The sequence below is a fragment of the Phallusia mammillata genome, chromosome 2, assembly GCF_965637545.1.
Source record: "Phallusia mammillata chromosome 2, kaPhaMamm4.hap1.1, whole genome shotgun sequence".
Classification (NCBI taxonomy): domain Eukaryota; kingdom Metazoa; phylum Chordata; class Ascidiacea; order Phlebobranchia; family Ascidiidae; genus Phallusia; species Phallusia mammillata.
Genome location: NC_137253.1, coordinates 31,647,601 through 31,672,255, shown reverse-complemented (window position 1 = coordinate 31,672,255; position 24,655 = coordinate 31,647,601). Strand labels below are relative to the sequence as shown.

Sequence of the window (24,655 nt, the reverse complement as noted above, 5' to 3'; positions counted from 1 at the left end):
ACAATCATTAGCAGATGCATAGAATATGAACTGAGTTTATTATAAAAGTACAAAACTTTCACATTACAATAAAATGAGACCAGTTTACTAAATGGAAATTATGACTAATTTGCAAACACAGTGCTGTGTTGTAAGTCTAGTCCAAGTATTTCAAAGCCTCTAGAGTAGAGTGCAGTTTGCTTTTGGGTAAAGTTGGAGAGAGAATCTGACCTTGTATGTAAAGTTTCTGTCTTTGTCAACAACATTACTGTCCCCTTCCCCTAAATCACAATAGATTCCACTTCAAATATATCATTTTGGTCTATCAAGTTTATCATTGAAAAAATTGGCCCTGTTCTTTTGAACATTTTTAAAAATGAAATGTAAACAGTAAAACAAACAACGTTGTATTTATGTGTCTTCCACTGCCATTACAGAAACATAGTCTTTGTACAACACAACCCCACGATCAGGATCAACTGCTGCTGAAAGAAATTCGTCCATTTCTTCCTGCGTAAACGGCTCAGCTTCTTCTGTCATATACTTTGTCAGCTCTTCTTGTGAAAGGAAGCCTTTGTGATCAGAGTCCAACACTTCGAAAGCTTTTAAAAGCTGGTCCTCAGGAGCTGGCTTGTACCTGAGCAATAAAATAGATTTTATTTAAACTCTTGATTAACATTATTGTACATGCACTTCCATCGTGTTATGCATGCATGGTAAGTTATAGTCTTAGTCAGAGGCTTTTATCTTTAACCAGACAGGTAAACAAAATGGTAAAAAGCAAGAGGCTTGGTCTTGGTTCATAATACATATGGTGCAATCAATGTTACCCACTAAGGATATCAAAATGCAATGTGTTTTCAATATGTATTGACATTGGACAATTCATAGGAAACACAACATGCAGAAGCAGTGAGCAAGAAAAAGGTACATTTAAATTCTGTACAAGCTGTTTGCAAAATTAGAAAAGTTAATCATAGATGTGTGTGTTTTTCAGGAACAAACCAATATATGTTCTTGTGTGATGAATCAATGGATAATTTTTTTTTACCTATGCTCCATCAGTATGTGGGTCATCATGGGAAGAAACTTCTCGAATCTGATGTATCCAGTTGGTTCTTCCTCCTCAATTTCAGCTAACATGTCATGTAGTTCACCTAGAAATCAGGTTGTTGTGAAAATATTGATGAACACATACACAACACTGAAATAAATTTAAGCCACAATACATGCAGTTTGAATTTGAATCAACACCTTCTGAAGAGTAGAGACAAAACTTACTGTGACTTATTTGTGAATGTGCCTGTATCATGGTTATGTTAGATGCTTTTATGACAAACCATGATAATGTATGCTTTTCACAGTCCGTGACTTTGGTTACAGGATCCAACAAACACAGGAGAGTAACTTAGTTGATACAACACAAGCCGCACAAAATCTACTTTTATTGGCTTGAATCCCACCATGAGCTAGATTTTGTTGGTCTATGCACATGTTTGGAAAACATGCTTAATGTGGTGCATTAATTTGACACTGTCCCTGGTGTACCGGGGCATTATTTATTCATTTTATTGATTCCACAAGTTTTTTGTTTGTTGAGGTCGATTGTTGTGTTTGTTTTTAAATCCACCAACTTCACTCAAATAAAAAAAGGACTTTTGTTCTAAAACATGTATGTGTGTGTATACAACAACATTTGTTTTAAGCTTTTCTACATACACACACACACACACACACACACACACACAGACACAGACACAGACACAGACGCACACACACGCACACACGCACACACACACATATATGTGTCCAGCCTAATATGTTTCAAATGAAACAAGGTTCATGCAAGGAAGCACAATTTGCATGTGATATTGAAAAAAAAGCAGGTGTAGCTATTTCCTTTGCTTTTGTTGTCTGCTAAAAAGGAAAAACAGCTTGAACTTACCTTCTGATGGACAACACCCAAGTGAGCGAACAATTGTTCCAATTTCTCTGACATCAACTGTTTTGTTTGCTTCATGGTCGAAAATATCAAATGCTTCTGTGATTTTCTTCTCTATCTCAGCAAGCATGGACTCTGCAATTAATATAAAAGTGTTTGAAAGGGGTTTAAACGATAGCAAATGCGAAATTAAGATCACTATTTTTTTAACATTTTTGTTGTTTATATGACCTAGCAAAATCAGTTTGGACTTTCTCCTGGTTTCAGGTTCACAATAACTAAAGATTGCAGAAGAGAAACGTGTATATTTTTTTCAAAAAACTACTCTCATGAAATTGTGGTATGAATCAAATACGTCATCATTTTACACCACGACTTAGATAATTACGACCACGCGAAACCCTATTAATAGTTTCTACACATATAAATTCTTATCTTCCGGTAGAGTACGTTTAGTTTTGCAGACAAATTGCATTGCGATTTATTGACAGTTGCCACCACAAAGCAAAATATGTGGTTATCGGATGTCATAGAAAAAAGTAAAAAGTTTGATAAGTTTAATTTTATACCTGCGGATTCCTTTTCCCCGTCGGCCATTGTTTTTGCCTGACGATTAAATAAATATATCGAAAAATCAATTCACTTTTGTTGTATTTGAAAAAACAATATTCCTGAGGTGCTTCCCCGCTGTTGCCATGCCAATGGTCTATTGCCACGCGAGGCGCTAAACGTCTCATTTCTTTACCGCAGGGTTTTTCAACTGGGGCGATGTCTGATTGTACAAATATATACAAGAACTATGAGCCTGAGCTAAATGCTGCAAAGACTGGTCTAAAATGTTACTAACTTCGACCCTGCGTGCTGTAGTAGCAGTCGCATTGAGCTTTAACTGTTAACTGAAGCTTTCGTGTTGCTGGGTAAATCTAGTTCCCTACATTCTATTTAGTGGCAACACTTTTATACAAAAAAAATCTCATAGAGGGCGATGATTTTGAGCCAGTGCCCTGAAAGGGGGCGATAAGGTTAAAGACCCCTCATTTTACACCATTGGGCTTATCTGTCGGTTTTCAAATGATAACAGAACATTTTAAGCGAAAGTATATTTTATTTCGCATAAAGTTTACACAAAAACAGAAAGAAAATAAATACAACGTCATTTGCGCTTGATGGGAACTGAAATAGTAGCTCACTACAACAAGAAAAAAAAGGCACAAGACAGAAAAATAATACGACGTTGCGGCATTGAAATAACTTGCGTTTGAGCAAAAATCAAGGCAATATCACTGACAGCTTTGCCTACATGAATACAAAATTTGACGCAACGTCGCATAGGACTCAAACGACCTGTGACGCGGTTACGTCGCTAGGCCAACATCTAAGTAGAAACGTTTTTAGCAAAAAAAAACTATGTAATTTCAATTCCTGCATAATTATAAAATAAAAAATCACTTGGATCTTAGTAGGTCGTATCAAAGTATTATCAGTGTGTTAATGCTCCTTGAGGCAATGTGTTGATACAAAGTTTTTTAAACAAACAAATTTTAGCGACGCTTCACAATTTACCCTCTTTGCTTCAGAGGTTTTGCGAGTTTTGCAATCGCTTAAAAATAATACAACTTCACAAAAAAATATACGATCTCTATTTAACCACAGCAGTAGTTGGTTCTCTTGTGGATCCAGTCCTTGTAATGAGCGACGTCTGTGTAGACTGCGGGCTGTTGGTCGAAAACAAACGTGTTACAGCTGGGTGAACCGAAACTTGTCATTCCGAACAACTGCCATCGCTGGATTTTGCGGCCTCTGTTGTAACCAGTCGTGATCGGACCAACCAATGGGCCACCTGAATCACCCTGTCGACAAAAATGAAAAGTGATTATTAAAAGTTTATGGGAAAAAAACATTTTAAGACATTCGTCCTCGAGATTTTAACATTTATTTTTCGCTTTTGCAGCATTGTCAGTATTTTACTCGAAGTACAAGCATGGTGGTTATTAAAAGGCATTACGATTTAAAGCATATTTTGTACAACTAGTGCACGTTATAGATTTCAAGTTTGGTTGTTTTATATTGTGTTTATATCCATATAGACTAGGGGCCAAAAATGCAATTCCATGCAAGTTGGTAATACACCGAGTAATGAGAACAAAACAGACATTTTCAGATTTTAGGAATATAGCCCCCTTGTTCAATTTCAAATTCAACTTTCTTGTTGTAAGTGTTACGAATCTGTGCAGAATGCCACTTACAGTGCAGGTATCTTGTTTGAGCTCTCCTCCAGCACATAAAACTCCAGGAGGAGGATTCTTGGAATATCCCGGAATGATTTTCATGCATGAGGTTTCGTTGAGGATTTTTACTCCGAGTTGCTTCATGTTTTTATTGGTCGGTCCAACATCTGTAAATTAAAAAAAGGAATTACACAGCTTGAACTATTTGTGGCTGATGATTTTTGTAATAAACCGAACGTTAAAGCAAATATTCACACTAACAAAGTAAAATTGTAATAAAAGTTATGCTGCATTGCCTCAGACTTTGTTTTCAGACAATGTTTTATTGTTTGCCATTATAAGTAATCAATAGTAGAACATGGTTATTGTAGCGATCAAAAACCATGTTTAATCATTAACACTGGTTCTTTTTTTCTTTTCTTTTTGTTCAAAACCCTAAACTTTTTTCAGCCTTGGTAGCGACCAGCGTAAAAGACATATTTTTAACTGTTTGATTTTTACTTACTTTTGGTTTCACCCCATCCAGTGGCCCAAACAATGGCGTTAACCTTCGCTCTGTCGGTCGGCATGCAAACTGGCTGCACGAAGTTGTCATATTCGATGTCCCTTTTCAATCTGACGAGTGCGATGTCGAAAGCGACCACGCCCCTAGACACGCCAGTTTTAAAATTCTCGTGGATCTCAATGAAGTCGATGCCTATGCAGGGGAAAAGGAATGAGAGTTAAACGATGAAGTGACATTAAATTTATAGAGCCCTTCTGCTAATTGTATTTTATACGGACGTTTTGACGTCGTATACAGGTCACCTTCATCAAAGTAACATAATATATGCATAGAAGTGGCATTAAATGTGGTGAATAACAATGTAGTTGTCAGTCGGGTTTCATTATTTTAGTGAAACATTAAGGTTTTGGAGGCCTGAAAAATGTATTTTACCCAAATTATTCACAAATCACGAAATCATGAGAACGTTTACACTTATTAATCATGTGATGAAATTCAATACGAAAATGATTACGCTCTGTGATGAATCATGAAAATTATTCGTGACAATAGTTACGCTCTTTCACGAAATCACGAGAATTTCCACGCTGTTTTTACCAAAGTAATGAAATTAAACATAAAGATAATCACGCTTTTAATGTTTCACATATCATGGAAAAGATCACGTTACAACATCTCACCATCTCGGCCGTCGAAAATTTGAACTTGTTCTCCTGGTGAGTAGTCAAGCCCCATGAATCTTCCGGCGTAAACTTTGTAGAAGATTGCATCGAGACTGGAAAAAAAGCAACGCGTAAATTTTACATTCAGGCTATTATAAGTGATTCAAAAACGAATAAAGTCAATCCGGTTCTTAAACAGTCCCACAATTTAGCCCTTTATTGTGTCTGTTACATCAAACTAATATACAATAAGAATTAACTAAAAAAACATTATTATTTTCTTGCGTTTTTATCACAATGCGATTGGCTGTACCCTAACTTTACATCACCTCTTTTTCAGGTTTTATGCGACTTATTCCCCTCATGACGATTAAAATAATAGATTTTAGTTTCTGTACGTTTAGTAAAGCATCGTTGTGGGCAAAATGCGTTTTGCTGAGTCAGCGAAAACATCTCTTGAATTGTAACCACACATACATATTTCCTGTTCAACGTTAGAGGTCGCTGCAAGCACAAATAGTAACTTACTCGGGGGTTGTGCTTTTCTCGGTTTGTCTGTTGAAGCAGTGGGCTGCAGTGAGAACCCAACGTTTACAGAGGATTGATCCACCACACTGGAACTTCTTCTTGCCCTCCGTTTTCTTAATCATAACCATCCACGGGTGGCTGAATGGGTAAGCCCTGAAAAAGTGACAAGCCAGTTTAAGCTAGTGATTGACGTTTGGTTTTGTTTGCAAGCAAAGAAAAGTGATATACGATGTATCAAATAACTCTCATCTTTTTTATGTAGTGATTTTCTAAGTCTTGTAAAAAATATTTGAAAATCACGGGCCCTTTTTAAGGTCTAAATGGGCCGTACAAGCTTTATTGCAAGCATTCCGATATGGCAAGGCATATAGGCCAGAATGAGATTGCTCGAGAGACTGACTGATTTTGTTTAATAAGCGTAGCGTACTATGATCTATACCAGCGGTTCTCAACCAGTGGGCCATGGAAGCATTTTCATTGGGCCACAGACCAATCTAATGAAAAGCTTTTTTTAAAAAATTACTTTCATTTGTGTCAGTACACTCAATTTTACAAGAATAATGGCTTGGGGAGGAATTGAGAAGGAATGTAAATTTATTTGAATTATTCTATTTACGGTATAAAGTTACTTTGCGTTTCTGCAGCACCTTATGTTTATGATGTAATAAACTACTTTGTGATTACAACAAAGTCAGATAGTAGCAGCATATCCATTGTCCAATTACTCTGGTCATAACTAAAAGTGATTAAATGAAGGGAAAGTGCTGTTTTATGATTTTTTTGCTTCAAGTTATTTTAAACTTAACATCTGTTTAAAATATGATCTGCATTTTTTTGTTCTGAACCTATTTTATAGTTGTGTTTTTCTTTCATATAAATTTACTGGGCCCCAGAATTTTTGTTTAATGAAAATGGGCCACGAAAGAAAAAAGGTTGAGAACCACTGATCTATACGCATGAGTGCGTTATGGTCGCTGGTCGCAAGTACATCACAGGCCTGATTCCAGCATGATGTTAACATGTTCACGTAAGTTAACAATCTAATTTTATTTTTCTGCGGTTCTGTGATCAACTGATTCTTACCGAGTTCCACCAACGATCTTTTTCACCGATGTAGGAGCAGAGATCTGTGAACCAGGATAGATCCGAGGTTTGCCGCAGTCAGTAGGGTAACACTTCTTGATTTCGGTATTCTTTACTTTGTATTGACGACCTGGAAATTTAAATAATATGATTTCTATTTAACTTTCACGCACAAAACTGTAAAATACTTTGTTCTAAAGATATATCAAAAGCACAAGTTTATACAGCTCTTCTGGCAAATGCATTTTTTGTACCACGTTTCGACGTCCTATACCGGTCGACTTTATAATAGGACGTCGAAACGTCGGAATAAAAATACATTTGCCAGAAGAGCTCTACAAACTTGATATTATGCCTGGTAGCAATAGCTTATATGTATCAAAAGTACATCAAAAACTAAACCTAGGCATTTTGTTACTTAAATTCAAATTCCAGTACTCTAATATGTGCGATAGTGCAACCACCAGTGGGCGTCATTGCACTTTCGAGCATTTGAAGACTGGTTTTAACCACGGGCAGGAACTTGGCCGAATGGTCTGGCGCGCCTGACCCACATACAGACATAAAAAAAACCTTGATCGGGATTCGTCCCCGGGAGTGTCCTGGGTTCGAACCCCGAGAAAAAAAAAATTAACCATTCTGACCCTTTTTTGAACTTTGGATAAACAGACAACGCAATATCACTTGTTTTTACTTACATCTTCCCCATCTGCATATAGTTTTCATAATATAGGCGGGCTGGGTGGGAAGAACTCTCGGCTGCCGCGTAGTGGTGGCGATGGTTGTTGTTGTTGTGGCAGTTGTTGTGGGACGTCTAGAAAAATTAAATTTAAGGTAAACAAAAATAGAAAAATTTGACAAAAAATTAAAAATAAAAACGGTAATATTTCTAATTATTATGGTAAAACATTCGTAAGACACAGATTGATTCTCTCCTTTACTAGTTTTATTGTTTATTGTCCTCTACTTCTATCGGTATGTTTCGAAATGACAACAGTTCCTTATATTTTAGTTTGTCCGAATTAGCTTGTATTCTTTTATCGGAAACATTTCTTGATGAACCAAAATGCCGGCGAAAGGTAAAAACTGTGTCTTGTCACGTTTTTGCACCGATAAGGCGCGACATTTGTGAAACTAACAACTTACATCCCTTTCGTCAGGTTTGACAAATTGTCACTTCAATTATTCCAGCTTATTCGCGGGTCCTGCCAACTCAGGGTTGCGAGGGTGCGAGGGTTGATTAATTAATCAATCGGCGACAAGGAACAACGCCTGCCCGGTTATTTAGGGGCGTAACCTTAAACGTGCTGCCCCGCGCGGAAGCAAATAGCGATTACTTGAAGCGGCTCGTTACATCGCTTGTAAGAAATGATTGTGAACCCGCTGCGTTATCAACTGTGGTGTGATAATTTCAGGTTTTGCACCGATTACGGGATAATTCAGAGGTTCCTTTAGGAAATCCTGTTCCGCAATTTGTTTAATTCCACCCTGGTGTCCCGCTGTGACGTAGATAGGGCGTAAATACGTACTTGATGTGATGACCTTTAATTACTCAGGGTCAAACCGATTGCAGAAAAAAGCCTGTGAAGTTTTAATTTGCCAAACTTGTTCATTCAATGGTGAAAATAACGACCCAAACAACATAAAAAACGACATGCTTTATTTGGAAAACGTTTCGGCAAATGCTCGTGTCATCAGTTTTATCATTTAGTTTTGATTACTTGAGAGGAAAATCGAACCCATTTCTGTGCAATTAAGAGTTTCCAGATCGCTACTTAACAAACGGCGTTGTTAATTTATTCACTACTTTAACCTATGATGTCGTGCTCTGCATGTAATGCCTTGACATGGTGCATTATCCTTCGTAAAACACAAGGCTTGACACCAAACCAAATTCGAAAAGAGCCATGAGCAGCACAAATGCGATGCAAATTTTACGATTGGCTGCACGAAGCTGGTAAGGAAACCCGCTTAAAACGCACAAAGTCACAAATATCACGAGTTCAGCTTTTTATCTGTCGTGTCAATTGGGCCCGGAGGCTTAGGGTGTGACCTACACTGTAACACAGGCGTGACCTAATAAAAGCGACTACATCGTTTGCATGTAAATCTCCCCGTAAAGAGCGCGCACTAGATGCTCGCGCAATTAAGCTGACCTCGCGTAACTGGTTCGGCCGGCGCGGTAACCCTGACTACCAGTGACCAATCACAATCCGGTAAGGTCAACGATCCCCAATCTCGTCAGGGCTAATTACCGCCGACAGGTCACATGACCTGATAACGGTGACCGATTGGACAGAAATGTGCGTTTTACGACAGGTTGTAAGTTTGTCGGAACAACTTCAAGCTGGTTTGTGCCGTTCGCGGATTTTTTACATCTTTTAAAGCTGCAACTCAAATCTGCGTTAATTAAAAGCAAACCAAGCCACATTTCAAAACTTAAACAAGCGATGGTCTGTAAAACTGGTATTTGGTTACTCATTTTTTAGTTTGTTACAAATATCAAAATCTGAACGAAATGTTGGTCTTAATTTTTAAGAAATAATTTGCCACGGTTGCTTAAAGTCATGTAGTTGTTAAAGAAACAAAACAACGCTAACCCGTAATAGATTAAGAATTACAATCAGTATCGAATGACGGTTCGGGAAACTAAAACGTTCTTTGGCTGACTTCCAACAAAACCAAAACAAATGTTACACAACTGTCACGTTGATAAACCTACGCCTCTCGTCTGTATATCAGTTTCACTGTACATATAAGTGAAATGACCTCTCACTTCTCACGCGCCGATCTAACACGTTGACTTACGGTGTAGTCGTGGGGGCCTCGGTTGTGGTTGTCACAGTCCGGTTCCGTTTCCTCAGCAATTGGCCGATGCTTTTGCTCAGCAACTCAACAACTGAATAATCGTCCAACCTTCCACCTCGCTTAACCAACATATCAAGAAATTTCGGCTCCTTTGTGCTCACAGGGATTGGTGTAGTGGTTGCTATTGTTGTAGGCGGGACAGCAGGGGCCGTTGTGAAAACTCCACCAGGCCTGTATTGATTTCTCGGTGGCAAAGCCTTAGGTTCGGCTGCAAATAAAATTAAGGTTAATTTAACATGGGTTATAGCTTGATAAACGAACCTGTATTTGATAAAATCGGAAAAATTTTTCTTTTCTTTACGTGAATTGCTAATGCAAAATCTTACAAACAAAATCTTGGTTTTAGTAATTAAGTAAGTTATCTCGTACTTTTTTGGGAAAAATCAGATCTATGTTTGTTTGGCGAATGCTTGGAGACCGATTTGATTCGGTATAACGCCTTTAATAGGCCTTATAGAGTACTATGGTCTTCAAAACTAGTTTATGAATTTGTTTCCCCACTTACTTTGCGGAAAGTAGCAGACCCGTTCGTTTTCAATCATCTGCGAACAACAGCCGTAACCGGTGCATCTTTCTTCACTGATCGGTGTGGCCGAACACTTTGTGATTGTTCCACTGCCCGCTAGGCATCGCCCCTCTGGACAAGGACCAGGAGTCGCTGAAAAAATGTCATTGAATTAAACTTACTTTCTTAAACTTGAAAATATAGTTTTAACCAATCAAATACGCAAAAGTGTTGGTGATATTTGTGACTTTGAGTTGTGCGTGAATAGCAACTTTTTGTTCTTGAAACTATAGAATTGTGTCCAATAAACTCCCCATTTTTACGATCTAAAGTCAAAATTGCGATGAGACTTATAATCTTAATGATTGATCTCAAACACTTTTACAGAAGTGATTCTTAGCAACCAGTAATGCTAACCGTTTCGCTGATCTCATAAAATTTCGTGAGACGGTTCTATAGAACCGGTGCGAACCGGCTGAATCTTACCACTGCAATAAGTTAAACCCATGTTAAAATCAGCACTGCTTTATTGTTAACTTACGTGCTGAGAAGTAACACCTTCTGGCGCCGATATTATCTGATGGATCGTAGCAACATCCAGCCCCAAGACACGAGTACATGTCGATTGCAGCTTCAGGGTAACATGAAAGTCTCTTCGATCTCTCAATCGAAGTGCAGTGGAAGAGACATGAACCTCCATACTCTGTTAAAAAAAAGAAAATCATCTTACATTGTCGAAAAAACTTTTTTTTAGAACAACCTTCAAGGTAAAATTGACAAAAAAATAGTTGATCTGATCAACTTGTGTTTTATTTTTTGTTTATTTTCGATCGAAGAGAAATTGTTACACAAGATACGAGGAGGTTCAGTTTGATGAGGTGACATTTTAATTACTTGTTTTTTTAAGTAAGTTTTGTTTTAAAAAGATTTTGTCAAAGCAACCAGCCCGCATAAAATGTGCAATTTTGAATGTTTTGTTTAAATTTGACCTTTGCAACAAATCAAAACAGAACTTTGTCTTAAAAAAAACTGCAGTGAAACAAAACTTTATGTTTGACCTCAATGAATTTTTAACCCATCACAAGACGAATCTGAACAATAATTATGAGAAACTCGCGACTTAATAATGAAAACTTACGAATTTTGGCGTCAGTTAGGGTGACCACCCGGCGATTATAGCCCGGTGCCAAACGTCCAGCAGCACCGACTGAGTTTTCTGAATCGGCCTGACGTTGCTTGTAGCAATGGATACCGGACCAACAGCAACCAGCTGAAATAAATGGACAACTTAAATAAGAAATTGAAAATACGACAAATGTTCATCATACAAATAGATTGCCCTTAACAATGAATAAGTTATTTCCAGTTATATTCAAACAATGAAATCAAGGTACAGAAGATTAAAACACGATTCCAACAAACCATAAAAACTTTACCCAAATTGCATTATTAGTTTCTTATTCAAATAGAATCTTAAAGTTAAAAACATAGTTTTGAGATGAAGTTTGAACAAGAGCAACATTCAACAATTTTTTTACACTATTGGTGCACAATAGAAATACTCAAACTTACTCATAAACAAGTTGCATTGAATTGCTGAGTTTACCGTTGCTCCTGGCACGCACTCTTCGTCCAGACATTGGGGATTATCTTTAAAAAAAACAATGTTGTGTGAAAATGTTATTTCTCTTTTCTGTTGTCGATTCTAAGATAGTCCATTAAAACAAAAGTTACTTTAACAGTTTTCAACTTAATCATGAACATCACTGCCAAAGTGTTGGTGTATATAGAATACATCGTGCAGACGTTTCAACAATCTTTATTGTCATCATTAGTGCAGGTTGAAAGGTCTGCACGATGTATTCTATATACTCCAGTAGTTTGGCAGTTATGGTTATGTTTAAATTACTTTTCAAGTCCGTGTATAGTGTTCCTAAGTTTTCGACTCTTTGTAAAACGAGTGTGACCAAAATACCAAATCGGTTTAAAACCATTCTTATAGACCAGAAACATTTAGTCCATGTTTAGTTTGAAAGTGAAATTTTAAAGTTAATGCACATACGCATACATTACATTTACATTTATTTCACTTACCGGGTGGTGGTAGTTGTGATTCCGCTACTGCAACAAAAATCAGCAAAATGACGCTAAGTTTTGCGAATATCATCGTTAAAGGTTGGTGCGCCTGCGAAAAAGATATTTCGTTTTTCATTTGGAAATCGATTGGTATTTTTTCCTTACGAACAAACCAAAAAAGAAGTCAAATAAAGTCCGTTTAAACATATTTTAATGCATAATATAAATAACAAAAATTAATTTGAAATAAAACTATTTTTTTGCAGAAACATTTTTTTTTAAATAAAACGCAGGGAAGGGCAAAATACACGGTTGTATGTAAGCTTCTTCAAAAACTTTTTCTTACACAATTTCATTTATCAGGAAATCAAACCGATCTCCCCCCAAGCTGCCCTAATAAGGTAACAAACAGAGTCACGGCCGTTTGAGAAACATTCTTAGCGAGATTACATTTGGCCGTTCGAGGTAACTATACACGAATCCACATTCATCACGATTTTTGCCTCGAATAAGCAGAATAGGACGAGCAATTTACACATTGCACCATCATCCACCAGTTAAAACAACACGTTTCTTACCTTTCACTATCCAGGGATGTGCAGATGCTTGGTGACGTAACAAGAAGTGTGATGACGTAGCAATTGGGTCAGCTTGTGACGTAACAAAGATCGAAGCCTTTTTTGTAAATAAATTATTTTTTAAACTAGAAATTGTCGCATTCCAAGTGAACAAAGTCTATAAACTAAAAACAAACTTTTTACATGAAATATAAATAAATTGCAGTTTGCTAATGGTAATAATACTGATGCCACACCTGCACTATAATCTCAAAACGCATCTCAATATATTGACGAAAACTAATGCTGAAATAACCATTATCTTTACTTGGGTGTACGCATTGAAACATTAATACTTCGAGCGAACTAAAAAAGAACTTTCTTTGGATGTAACATAAGACGTAAACATTTTGTTTCTCAAATGTTTCAACAAAAACATCTGCCAACCATTCCCCTGCAAGCGACCTGACATTGCTTGTAAGCCATCAGTAGGTTATGACCTCAACAACGATCGGGGATGCCTTTAAGTAGCTTCGCAGGATGAAATATTGTGCTTCCCGGCGCCGTGAGTGCCCGTGGCAGTGCATATCGTAACAGGGAGACCCTGGTCATGAGCAACTTGTAAGTAGCTATCTCCTTTCGTAGCCCGAGGTCCGGCGGTTATTTGGAGGCACTTTACCGGCTCACAGAGAGGTACAGATAATTGCGTACCAATAAATAGAAACCAACTGGTTATTACCGACACCTGCTTGCGAAAGGATAATGCCCTCGAACAGGTTAAATGCATTAGGAGTGCATTAAGTTGCAGATAGCTTAACGATGTTTATCATTTCTCGAAAAGTTCATCTGATCCAAAAATAGCCACAACGTTTTCTGAGCGTTTGAGATTTGGGCGCAAATGATAAACCGAACCTTTAAACGTATTTAAAACATATAACTGTGCTTTTACAGAAATCGTCCTGCACCAACGTGCGCTCAATGCAGATGATTCAAGTTACGGATAATTATAACTTAGTAACTGAAGCTTTCAGTACACCTAAATCAATCTGTGTTTTTCGTGTTGCAATGTATTGTAAACAAATAATATCGAATTCGCCGATATAATGGCATCCATCCTTGATTTAGGTGTACTGAAAGCTTCAGTTACTAAGTATTTAAAACATATTTTGTCAAACGAGATCGGGCCCAATTATTTAAACTTTTTGGTAGCAAGCGATTCAGTAGTTTTTTAATTGCTTTACGCAAAAATTTACCAAGTAGACACTTAAGCCGTGGCCGTTTCTGAAGCATTTCTAACACGGACTATTTACTCCATTGGTGGCAGAGACGTTCAAATCCTGCAATTAAGTCTGGCGCTCTTGACAACTCGCAGAACGAACTAATTTTGCTCACTCGTGTAACGGATTAAAGCATCTGGTTTAACGCCTCAGACCAAAACACACAAGCGCTCATTAGCAGATTTTGCACAGGGAAACCACATAATCCGACCACTTCTAAACACAAACACAACCACACTTTCCACTCTAATTCAGCTGACACTGAGAAGCGCGACATGCACTAATTCGTAAGCGGGTTTACCGACCAGCTTCGTGCTGTTAACCGTGACCATGTTTTTTAAATGCGGTTCAGCGTATTTTACTGTTAAAATGCCAAGAGTTTTGTCAAAACTTTTCAATATTTAGGTAAGTTTTATGCTTCTTCATTGGCAAATTAGCTACAATAAATAAAAATACTGTATCGATCCGATTTCCATCTTGCGTAAGCCTAACATGCTGTACGAAAATTGAACTCTATTTTTACGCGGAATAAGCAGAGCAAAGTCGCGACATTGAGTTGCTAACCGCCAGCCCCGGTGCTTAGTAACAGAACTGACCCTCTCCCCCTTAAACATCGCGCGTCTGGCTTCTTCACGAACACCGACTTGGGTCTTATAGCGCTTGCAAGACGACGCAACACCGAACAATCATTCTTCTTCTTTTCTTCATTCGTTTCATCAGCGCTGTTTCACAAGCACTTACGTGGAATCGACATTTTTTCGCTCCCTTTCCGTTGACGTCATGCTATCGCAATCGGAAGTTGTGAAGAGAAAAAATGCAACTTTTTAATCATTCCTCGTCTTGTTTTGTGATTTCAAATAATTGTTTGGTACATTATATTCATTTATTAACACATTTTTTAGCTCTTCCAGTAGCCCTTTTCGCTTTGTTATGATAACTTTGTGTTTTCAATTTATGTCATTATGCCTGGCAGCCACAGTTTATTAATTTTTGAGTATTTTACCATTGTTTGGTAGGTTTTATAGTTCAGTATGTTAAATCATTAATACGTTACACGTTGCAAGAAAATGTCACCCACTAATGATAGATCAACGTTTAAGTTTCAATTTGAACGTTAAGTGAAACAAACAATCCCTTTGTTGACGTCACAAACAATTTTGTCAAAGAAAAGGAACGTTTCTATTGTTATGTAAAATTTGTTTTTTGTAGGTTAATAAATCCAACTTTTTTCGATTAAGCTTTTTTGGTGGTAAAATTAAACTGACAATCTTATTTAACATCTGCAACCTCGTACCAATTACAATAAAATTACTTTGTTACTTTCGACGAGCAATGACTTGGTGAAAAAGTTGGTAATTTTATCGTGACCTAACGTAGGAGATAAAATCTTGTATCACTGTTAACATGACCATTGTCCACGAACAATCCGACTTATGACGTCACTTACGCTGGCGGCGGTTAGTAATGAAGTTGAAATATAGGTAAAATATTGCCTGTCTTTAAAGGGCTACAAAAATGTTTCGGGTGCGTTTTTAAAACCGTAAAATGTGTGTTTTATGCTGTAAATATTAAATAGTAAGTTTGGTATAGTGGCAACAAAACTAAATGGATTTTTCAACGCAAGATTTAAAAAAAATATTGTCATGCAAAAATTTAGTAAAAGACTTTTCATGCACTTGAAGTTTTAATGACTTAAATTGAAATACATAACAGTTGTTTTGTAGAATGTTGACAATATTGCAGAAGTTTTTGAACAATGCATTACAATGCATACAGTCAGAAGCAAAATCTTGGTCCGTTCTCCTGTGAGCACTACCAGTTTGTCGACTGGTACAGACACCGTTATTTTGGGATCACCCTGGGGGCCTGCGGTGTTGTATCAGTCCTAGCGATCGCCACATTATTCCGCAAAAGCTTCCGCCGTTCCTAACCCGTCGTGGTACAAGAAATATCTTTACACGCCACCCGGAGACCTTCGCTAAAGCTCCTAGAGATTTAAACGAGGCTACAGCACGGTATGAAACAGCACATTTTCCTTGCCAGCGGTGTATTTATGTTCCAGCAAGCACAACATTGGCTTGCTATTGTTTAAACCGGCCGCGGTTTGTCCTGTAACAAGTTGAGATAATGACCCTTATTGCGTGACAGTGCGTCATTATTTTGCACTGTTTTACACTTGCTGCTGTCTGCTTTATAGCATTTGCTTCATTTGTCATTATAATTGTTTTGGCGTGCTCTGTCCTAGACGAATTGGAGTGTGGAAAAGTGTATTTTTACATCTTGAATTTTATGACTTGGCTTTAAGCCTAGAAATGATGCTTCTGTTTAATCAACATGGACCTAATATAGAACTTAAATGACCCGACGTTTAATGATAAATGTAGTTATGTCATAAGCTTTTCTTTAAATTTTTTGGCAACAATGAACTAATACAGCCTTGGATTTCATAGTTTCTATGCCTAAAAATTAAATAATTACCATTTCGTACATAATCGAAAACGCTTTGTCCTCTTTTGTTATTTAATTACCCAACCTTGAAGATGCTTAATTATAACTTAATTGCCAATTTAATAAAATGCCTTTTCTAACCACATAAGTATTAACCTTTATGTTACACAACCTTATAACCTACATATTCTATTTGGCAGCTTCGCTATGAACAGAAGCTTACGCGAAAGGCTACAAGCACAAAATTTGCATATAAAATGTTCTAACATGCCCGTGTTGTAATAAATGCCACTCCGAATTAATGGAGATATCGTATTCAGATGCCGCATAGCAATGTTACAAGTAATGAGACATTTGCTCAAATATGGTATGTGTATAATTTGGTTAAAAATAGCTGTATGCAAGAACGATTGAAACTTATTCATGCAAAAACACGTCATATTTTAAACAAACTGGACGTGATAAATTAACTTGCTTTTCTTATTGAACAACAAACAAATATAATGCCAATGCAATATCTATTAGAAGTCTGCAAAATGGTCAAAAAGTCAAAAACTTGAACTGGTAAATCCACTTTTAAGGCGAACAGAGACCATATTAATTCTTTTACAACAACATTTGATACAGTTGATTGCGCAAAGCTCGCTTAGAACCTTTTCGAGTAGCAGTAAAGAACTCACCTTTAGTAGGTAACAGAATCTAGGATCAAACGGCGTGCACCGCGAAATGGCGCGCAAATTGACCATTATTACGTCACACAATACGTAGAATCGAGCTTCTCGATTACGACGCGAGTTGTAGCCCTCGTGTGTGATGTCATAATTCGGAAAAATCGAGGGACACGTATTTCGCGTTTTAATTTTGGAATTGCGGGAAAATGCGTTTTCATGCATCGATGCGAATGGCGTGAGTTACCGAACGTGTGTTTGGTTGGTAAACATGACAATTACGTAATTTAACTTGAAGTATTCTCCAAACATCCAGTGTACAACCCCAGAAAAGAACAGTTTTTCCGGCGAAAATTGATTTAAAAAACATGCACGTTCGTATCACGCTGAAATATACACCACTCATCAACCAATAACCTGTTGTTTCTTGTGGTTGATTTTAAACATTATATGACATGTTTTGAAAATCTGTGAGTCATTTACGCAAATATGGTCGAACGTCTTTTGAGTGTTCAATCAATTGGATTTGCATCTTTTCATGTGGAACTGGGATTACACAGCACTGTTTCAAATTTGTTTTCGATTGAATACGAAAAATAGGTGTTTACTTTTTTACATTTTGTAAAAAAGTAAAAAAATAATCATCTGAATCTTTTCTCCCTAAAAATGTAACGAATTTTAAAGCGAATGCAAGAAAAATATAGTAGTGTTCAAATGTCGAAAAATGTTAGATTGTTAGATCTAGCAAGTGATCAGTCGCTACAAGATAAAACGACATTGTATCTGCAATTAAATGTAACTGCCAAGAACATGTGGTAAAGCAAAGTTTTAGAACTGGTTGGACCGCTTAAAATATACATGTGAACCGGCAATAATGTGTCAACATTTGCAAAGAGAAAATGTCACAATTTATGTTATGCAAACTGTGGGACGAAAATAACTCTGAATTCTCCCACTAATTGTATTGTGTCGTACCAACCGCCAATCATAGTTGCTACAATTTAAAAATGTATGTTTTTAACTAAAGTTGGCAGCATGAAGTTTCCCATACGCAGTACAGGAGTAAAACTTAATGGCATTTGCGGTTTAAAGTAAAACAATTAAGTGCAAAACTGTGGGATATAAAAACTCGTCAAGTGCTTGAAACTTCCGTTTGTGGTGCGCTCGAAAATAGTGGGAAAATCTTGATCATCAATACAGTTTACAGCCGTGGCCGATGGCAAGCGACAAAGCATGTAAATTGCCGTTTCCCGTCGCATTCTCGCGTCTTGCGATCCCCGCGGAATGTTTATTGCCGCTGAAAGTCGATACTTTCATGCACCAAAGCGCGGTGTCGCATGTTTACACGTCCAGCTCGTCAGCAACGTGTGTTGTCCACCGGCAGGTAATAAAATCGCGCCGACTTATTCAAACAATCGACTACCGCGGTTAGAAACCGAGAACACCGCGCGATTTCTTATACCAGGTGTCAATAGGAGTTCAATTGGAGAATACTGATCGCGACACGTGATTGTGTCGTCATAATGCAAAATAATAAACCGATGACTTCTATATGAAACTTCAACCAGCTGCGTGTTGTGAAATCTCGGCGACATGATAAAACGATTTATAATCGGTTATATAATAAAATCGAAACTGTTGTGTTGTAAAATTTGTGGACACATCGTAAATTGTTGATTCAAATTCCGATTTCCAAATAACTTTTACTTAACGAACTCAATTGACGATGTCTATTAACTTATAACACAAAGGCTAAATGGTAAAGTTAGCCCGAGTTTGAGTCCTAACTAGTAAGTACCAGCGCAAAAACTTGACCCGCACCTAGTTTGTTGTGAAAATTTACCAAAGCAAAATTACGACAGAAATGTGGCCGTGTGTCAAGTTAGGTTCACATCAAATATATTTTATCTAAACCTCAGCCCAAACTCGATCTGAAAAGGTCCGACTTTCAACTCTATAATGGTAGATTGTCTTTTGCAAACTTTTAAATTACATGCGGAATATCACAACATTTGTTGGTTGGTACTTTCAGTGCTTATAGACTTGCGTTATGTGACTGTGAAAGCCAATAAATTGATCACAAAACATTAGATCAAGTGTACCTTTACACAGCAAAGTATTATCTGGTTTAAATAAGCTCCGATTTAGAATATAATTGTCAACATGACATCGTGGTCAACTAGGAACATCCATGATCACATTGTGGCAAATTTATTTTCGTGCGTGTTAGGGTTTGGCGCTTAAAGTGTTGAATTCTCAGAAACTAGTGGAAAAAGCTGTAAGCTGGCTGGCTGTGTGAAGTCACACCAAAGCCAATACACATTTAGTCGGTTGTAATACCAGGAATTAAATGCGTCAATCCCCCATGCACTGACGGGCATCGTTTAGTGGTTAAGTGCAGCTGTTGCTATGACAGTTTCCAAATCTACGAAACATTGAGGAAGTTGATTTTTGCCAAAAATGGGCGAAGAATGATTTCTAATTTCGGTCTGATTGCTCGGCTTCGGCTAAATCGCATTTCTACATGCAACAAAAGCTGGCTATCGCAGCTGTACATTACGGTCCATTGAAGTAAAACCGGTTTGTGAGGTTTAACATGATGCTGATGCGACCTTGTTTATGGAAACACGTTAGTTAGGGGGTTGGACAGAATGAAACGAATTTGTTCGTCATTTAATTTTGCTGATTTCCGTTAAAAAGCGATTCACGTTACTAATATTATTTCCCCAATAAAACTAAACTGCCACGGCTTAAACAGCTCAAAAGTTGTTTTTTACATGTGATTCAAAGCTAAGTTTTGTCTTGTTTTGTTTACCTGTATTTTGTCACACATTTCTAAAAGTCACGGGATATTTAACTCAAAATCCGAAGAATATACCGACGACAATGCTAAATTATTAACCACTGCTAAATTTTGTTCTGATTTGATTGTACTTAAATTGAGAACACAGTTGTGTCCATATGTCAAGGGATATTTTCACCCAAACATTTTATCAGCAAATACTTGAAACGTCTTTTAATAATAACTTAAGAAATCTGCACATGGAGCAAAACTTGATGTTTAGCGCTTTGTTGCAAGCACTTGAACGATTTTGACCAAAAACATCCGGTTTGTAAGTTTGCCAATATCAAACATTTCCACCTCGTTGAAGCAACTTATCGAAAGCGCCGCAATTTTGTTGGAAACATCCGATGTATAAGTATGCGAACTTCCATGCGCCTAACACCTTCCTTCACGGGACCAATTTTCACTACTTGTGTTCGGGTGTGGCTGTTGGTGGTGAAGGTAAGTGGCAATGACAAGTGTCAATGGTTTTCCTGCGGCGGCGCTTTGTTCCTTCCGCGGTTTAATGTGGAAATTGTGACCGCTCGTAAAGTTGGGTTCGCTAATGATCACTTTCTAATGATACCCCGTAGTGAGAATTTGCCCCAAGTACTTCGAGATGTTGATGAACTTATGACTCTCAGTCAAAGGTAAACGAACAAAACGGAAAGTATACACAACACACTATCACAGCGAGATGATATGTAAACAAAAAAGCCTTGAAAAGCGTGAGAACTCTAACCCTTGTTGATGGCCTGTTGGTCTAAACAACAACGTCGCTTCGAGTGTTGCCGTTTTGCGAATGTTTCTCAAGGACTCTACACTGCTTTTGTGTGCTGACAAAGATTTGCGAGATAATGGAGCAGGTTTGAAGAAAAACAAACATTGAACAATGTTGTAAATAACTTGTCACTTCGCTTTGCAGGCCAACACGATTGTAAATAAAACGGATTTTTGACACACTGAGTTGACCAAGGACAAGTTGGCTTGTAATCATCTTAAATAAGTTTGAAAAACCAAAAAATTGGAAATATAATATTTTTAGATTGACTGTTATAGCTTATAGCCTATATCAAATATAAAATGGTTTACTTGACCTATTGTTCAACAGGTAATTGTTTCTAAAATTAATGTTTCAATTTTGTTGCTAATTACCGACTTCAAACTAGTTTTAATTTTCACTTTTTTACGTTTAGCTGAAAATCACGTCAGTTTGTTGTTTTTTGGCGTCACAAACCAATTCAAGTTTGTTATTCAAGAATAATTTGCTTGATGAAAGATGCTTAACTTTTAGCTTTTTTGAGAAGAACTTTTTAATGTTTGTGTCACAAAATGACAAATATTTGAAAACTTCGCATTTCCTAATCCAATAAATACCCTCCGATAATCGGATAAAACTCCGGAAATAATGCGATCAGCTGATTGACCCGACCACCTTATTCGCTTTGTGACATCACAATTGATTTGTGGCCGCTTTGGAACATAAGCACAACGTGGACCTGTAAATATAACGTTAATGTTGTGAAATTATGACAACAACAACATGACTAATCCCAGGGTTCGTATTACAGACACGAAATCTAACATTTCAGGCATAAATTGGTGTTTTTGAAAAATATAAAATCGTTTAAAGACAGCTTAAAAAGTATTATTTTCATTTTGCTAGAAGAAAAAAAAATATACAAAAAGTCGAAACAGACAACACATTTTTGTAAATACACTTAGTACAAAACAGTGTTAATGGTTTCACATTGTTTGCTGGGACATGGGATTAAAGGAAACTGGACGTTTCTAACACACAAACACAAGACAATGTTACATGCGAATTCTTGACGAATACAATCACAGAACTTCAAGTTACAAAGTAGAACGGATTTAAAAGTTGGTTTATTTAAAAAAAATCTGCCCTGAGGCAAGAACTGACACGTTAGTTGATAAGAAACACTATTAGAATGCTGTAAAGAATAGAAAAAAGATCGGGCTCGTCCGGGATTTGAACCCGGGACCTCTCGCACCCAAAGCGAGAATCATACCCCTAGACCAACGAGCCACACGAAGGTAGGCGCCGAAATCATCGTTGTGATTCACTTGGCAGGCGTTCGCATTTGAACAGCTTACAACAGTAGTTTTCAATTGTGCGTCGCGACGCATAGTTCCGTTTCGTTGCTTTTTGTTGTTGTATCAATAAACACAACTTTAATAATATGTTTCCTCATTAACTTTTATTTGCTGGTGCGTCGCAAGTCCAGAAAACTTTTCCAGGGACAAAAAAAAGTTTGAGAACCACTGGCTAACATTAGAGCAGGGATTCTTAACCAGGGGTACGTGTGCCCCTTGGGGGTACGCAGCATCAATACCGGGGGTACGACATGCAGTGTGAAACTATACGCTATTTAGGCATATTTGTGTAGAATGAGTAACAAGTTACTTTGTTATATATCTAGAACGGGTTAGTTTTGTCCTACTTACAATACTGATTTCATGCATGCAGTAACACCCAAGTTGTTTAATTCCTATTGTTACAATTTTATTTACTTGCGTCGGCCATTGTAGACAGGGGGTACGAGAAAATTTTATGAATTCTCAAAGGGTACGAGCGCAAAAAAGGTTAAGAAACACTGCGTTAGAGCATAGATTCTAAACCGGCCTGCTAAACTTGCGGACCTTTGGGTTGTTACATGTGGATCCCGATTTTAGCTACATACGCCGTTGCTGTATATACAATTATGTTTTACATACTAGGGTACAAGACAGCGGTTTCCAAATTGGGGTCCGTACGCTGTTTGCGAACTTATTTTACAATCTCATGTGATGTCACATTGTGCGACTGTCACGAGAAAATAACCCTCTATTTTGTTACAATTAACAAAAGGTGACGATTTTTCGCTCAGAACTTATTATTGTTTAAATTTTGTATGTGATGTAATAAACGTATCTTAAATTTTCGAAAAGAATATATAACACAAAAATTAAATGGAAGCTTGCGAGCTTCTGCTGCATCAAAAGTAACAAGAAATGCAATTTCCACCAACACATATTGCATTTGCATTACCGACGAGAATTATCAGGCCAGACCCGAGAAACTTTTATCTTTATATCTGGCTTTTGTCAAAACTCGTTCGGTAGTGTGTTTTGCTTTCATTTGCACCTTGTCAGACTTTGAAATTTTAAATTTAGGTTTCTTTATCATACTGATTTTACAGGGTAGCCTAACAGTAACAGGGTTGTTTTCGAAGCGTGGATTCAATAATTCTTGTTCTTACATTACAATGATATTGCACAATTTACTGCACGCAAATATTTCCAAATTCCGAAGTCTGGACAATTTTCTTTACGTGTAGGATTTGCGTGTTGGCGAGGTACCATAAAATTTCTTCCCCGAATCAGGTGCCTCTTGTAGGCGTCATCGTAATACTAAAGAGCCTCAATCGTGCAATAGTTATTGGATCACGCTGCGCTAGTTAAGCACGAGCCAGGATGTGAAGCTATTAAAATTTGCCAGAAACACGAATGTGGTTTCCGGCTAAATTACGTTGCCAATAACACGAATTCAGCTTCCAGTAGTTGCTAATCATGCCACCAACAGACGGGATACAGCTCCACGAATTTGCATGTTTACAAAATCATATTTGGTAGCAGACGGAAACAGGACAATCGAATTACGTAGCGCGGGGTCATGAAAATGTCGCGTTGTTTATTCTACGTCTGCTCCATGCAACAATCGCAGACATTGTTATGGGAAACGATGTGAATTGTCACATAAACATTTTCAGTCACTTATTTACATTGAGATTGTTTTATTTGATACGTGCGATTTGAAAACACGCGTAGACCTAATTTGAATGCATTTAAAGACGTAATATAGCCTGAAAATTGAAAACGTGTTAAAGAATTGATTCAAAGGTAATTACTTCCGAAATCAAATGAAAGTCCAATGAAAAAAAAATTAACAGTCTAATTAGAGTCTTGTCTAGTGAATTGGCACAATACAAAAAATGCTATGGGACAGTATTGCACTAAAAAACTCTCTGTTTACAACTAGGCAATATCGATATAGTTTAATTTGCAAATTGTAAATTTCTTTAGATATCATTAATTTACGTTTCGGTGTTAATTGATTTTTCAAGAATTTCGGATTTTTCGGTGAGTGCAGTTTAACATGTAAACACAAATACACACTTGCGTGCATCAAAATAAGTCATTAGGCTAGTGATGAATAAATCATGGCATGCATGTTGGTACCGGTGTCAAAATTCCCATTACATCCGACATTTCATGCCTCACATCGAGTAGACGGTTTGATATTCTCATAGCAGGGGACTTCATGTTTATTCACATTGCTATCACCACTAATCCACAATACACAGGCCTATACGTGCTCCAAATGTCATAGTTGTATCCAGGTTTAAAATTAGTTTTTGACCTGCCCCGTAACAATCAAGAAAAGTGTATTGGTGTCTTTGTCTGCAAATGACATGTTAGTGTTTTTCAACCACACAAATGAC

General features: G+C 37.3%; 2 protein-coding genes and 1 non-coding gene across 4 annotated transcripts; all 3 read right to left on the bottom strand.

Moving 5' to 3' along the window:
* Window positions 1-19: 19 nt before the first annotated feature.
* LOC145215153 (dynein regulatory complex protein 8-like) lies at window positions 20-2,624 on the bottom strand. The gene is made up of 4 exons (XM_080083809.1): window positions 2,491-2,624; window positions 1,925-2,056; window positions 1,031-1,136; window positions 20-616 (listed from the first exon to the last, which is right to left on the bottom strand). The coding sequence occupies exons 1-4, from the start codon at window positions 2,516-2,518 to the stop codon at window positions 391-393; spliced, it is 492 nt and encodes a 163-aa protein (XP_079939935.1). The 5' UTR covers window positions 2,519-2,624; the 3' UTR covers window positions 20-390.
* Window positions 2,625-3,006: 382 nt separating this feature from the next.
* On the bottom strand, window positions 3,007-13,138 carry LOC145215151 (uncharacterized). Of its 2 annotated transcripts, XM_080083807.1 has the most exons (14): window positions 12,955-13,137; window positions 12,395-12,485; window positions 11,873-11,950; window positions 11,439-11,570; window positions 10,842-11,003; window positions 10,301-10,453; window positions 9,736-10,003; window positions 7,626-7,741; window positions 6,928-7,057; window positions 5,845-5,997; window positions 5,335-5,429; window positions 4,655-4,846; window positions 4,168-4,316; window positions 3,007-3,771 (listed from the first exon to the last, which is right to left on the bottom strand). In XM_080083807.1, exons 2-14 carry the CDS (start codon window positions 12,465-12,467, stop codon window positions 3,565-3,567), a joined length of 1,908 nt encoding a protein of 635 aa, XP_079939933.1. In that variant the 5' UTR covers window positions 12,468-12,485; window positions 12,955-13,137; the 3' UTR covers window positions 3,007-3,564. The 2 variants fall into 2 exon arrangements, with proteins under 2 accessions (XP_079939933.1, XP_079939932.1); XM_080083806.1 differs by lacking the exon at window positions 3,007-3,771 and having other exon boundaries at window positions 3,805-4,316; window positions 12,955-13,138.
* Window positions 13,139-22,128: 8,990 nt separating this feature from the next.
* Trnap-ugg (transfer RNA proline (anticodon UGG)) lies at window positions 22,129-22,200 on the bottom strand. Its single transcript has one exon. It is a non-coding gene; the product is annotated as a tRNA-Pro (tRNA).
* Window positions 22,201-24,655: the final 2,455 nt, after the last annotated feature.

Bases quoted from the DNA above. Each gene is read 5' to 3' on its own strand.
- LOC145215153 (XM_080083809.1), bottom strand. From the start codon at position 2,518: ATGGCCGACGGGGAAAAGGAATCCGCAG. The intron at 2,057-2,490 runs GTATAAAATTAA...TATTAATTGCAG, and splicing joins CGGGGAAAAGGAATCCGCAG to AGTCCATGCTTGCTGAGATA. The intron at 617-1,030 runs GTAAAAAAAAAT...TTTATTGCTCAG, and splicing joins CACATACTGATGGAGCATAG to GTACAAGCCAGCTCCTGAGG.
- LOC145215151 (XM_080083806.1), bottom strand. From the start codon at position 12,467: ATGATATTCGCAAAACTTAGCGTCATTTTGCTGATTTTTGTTGCAGTA. The intron at 11,004-11,438 runs GTAAGTTTTCAT...TTTTTTTAACAG, and splicing joins CCTAACTGACGCCAAAATTC to AGTATGGAGGTTCATGTCTC. The intron at 4,847-5,334 runs GTGAGATGTTGT...TCCCCTGCATAG, and splicing joins AATTTTCGACGGCCGAGATG to GCATCGACTTCATTGAGATC.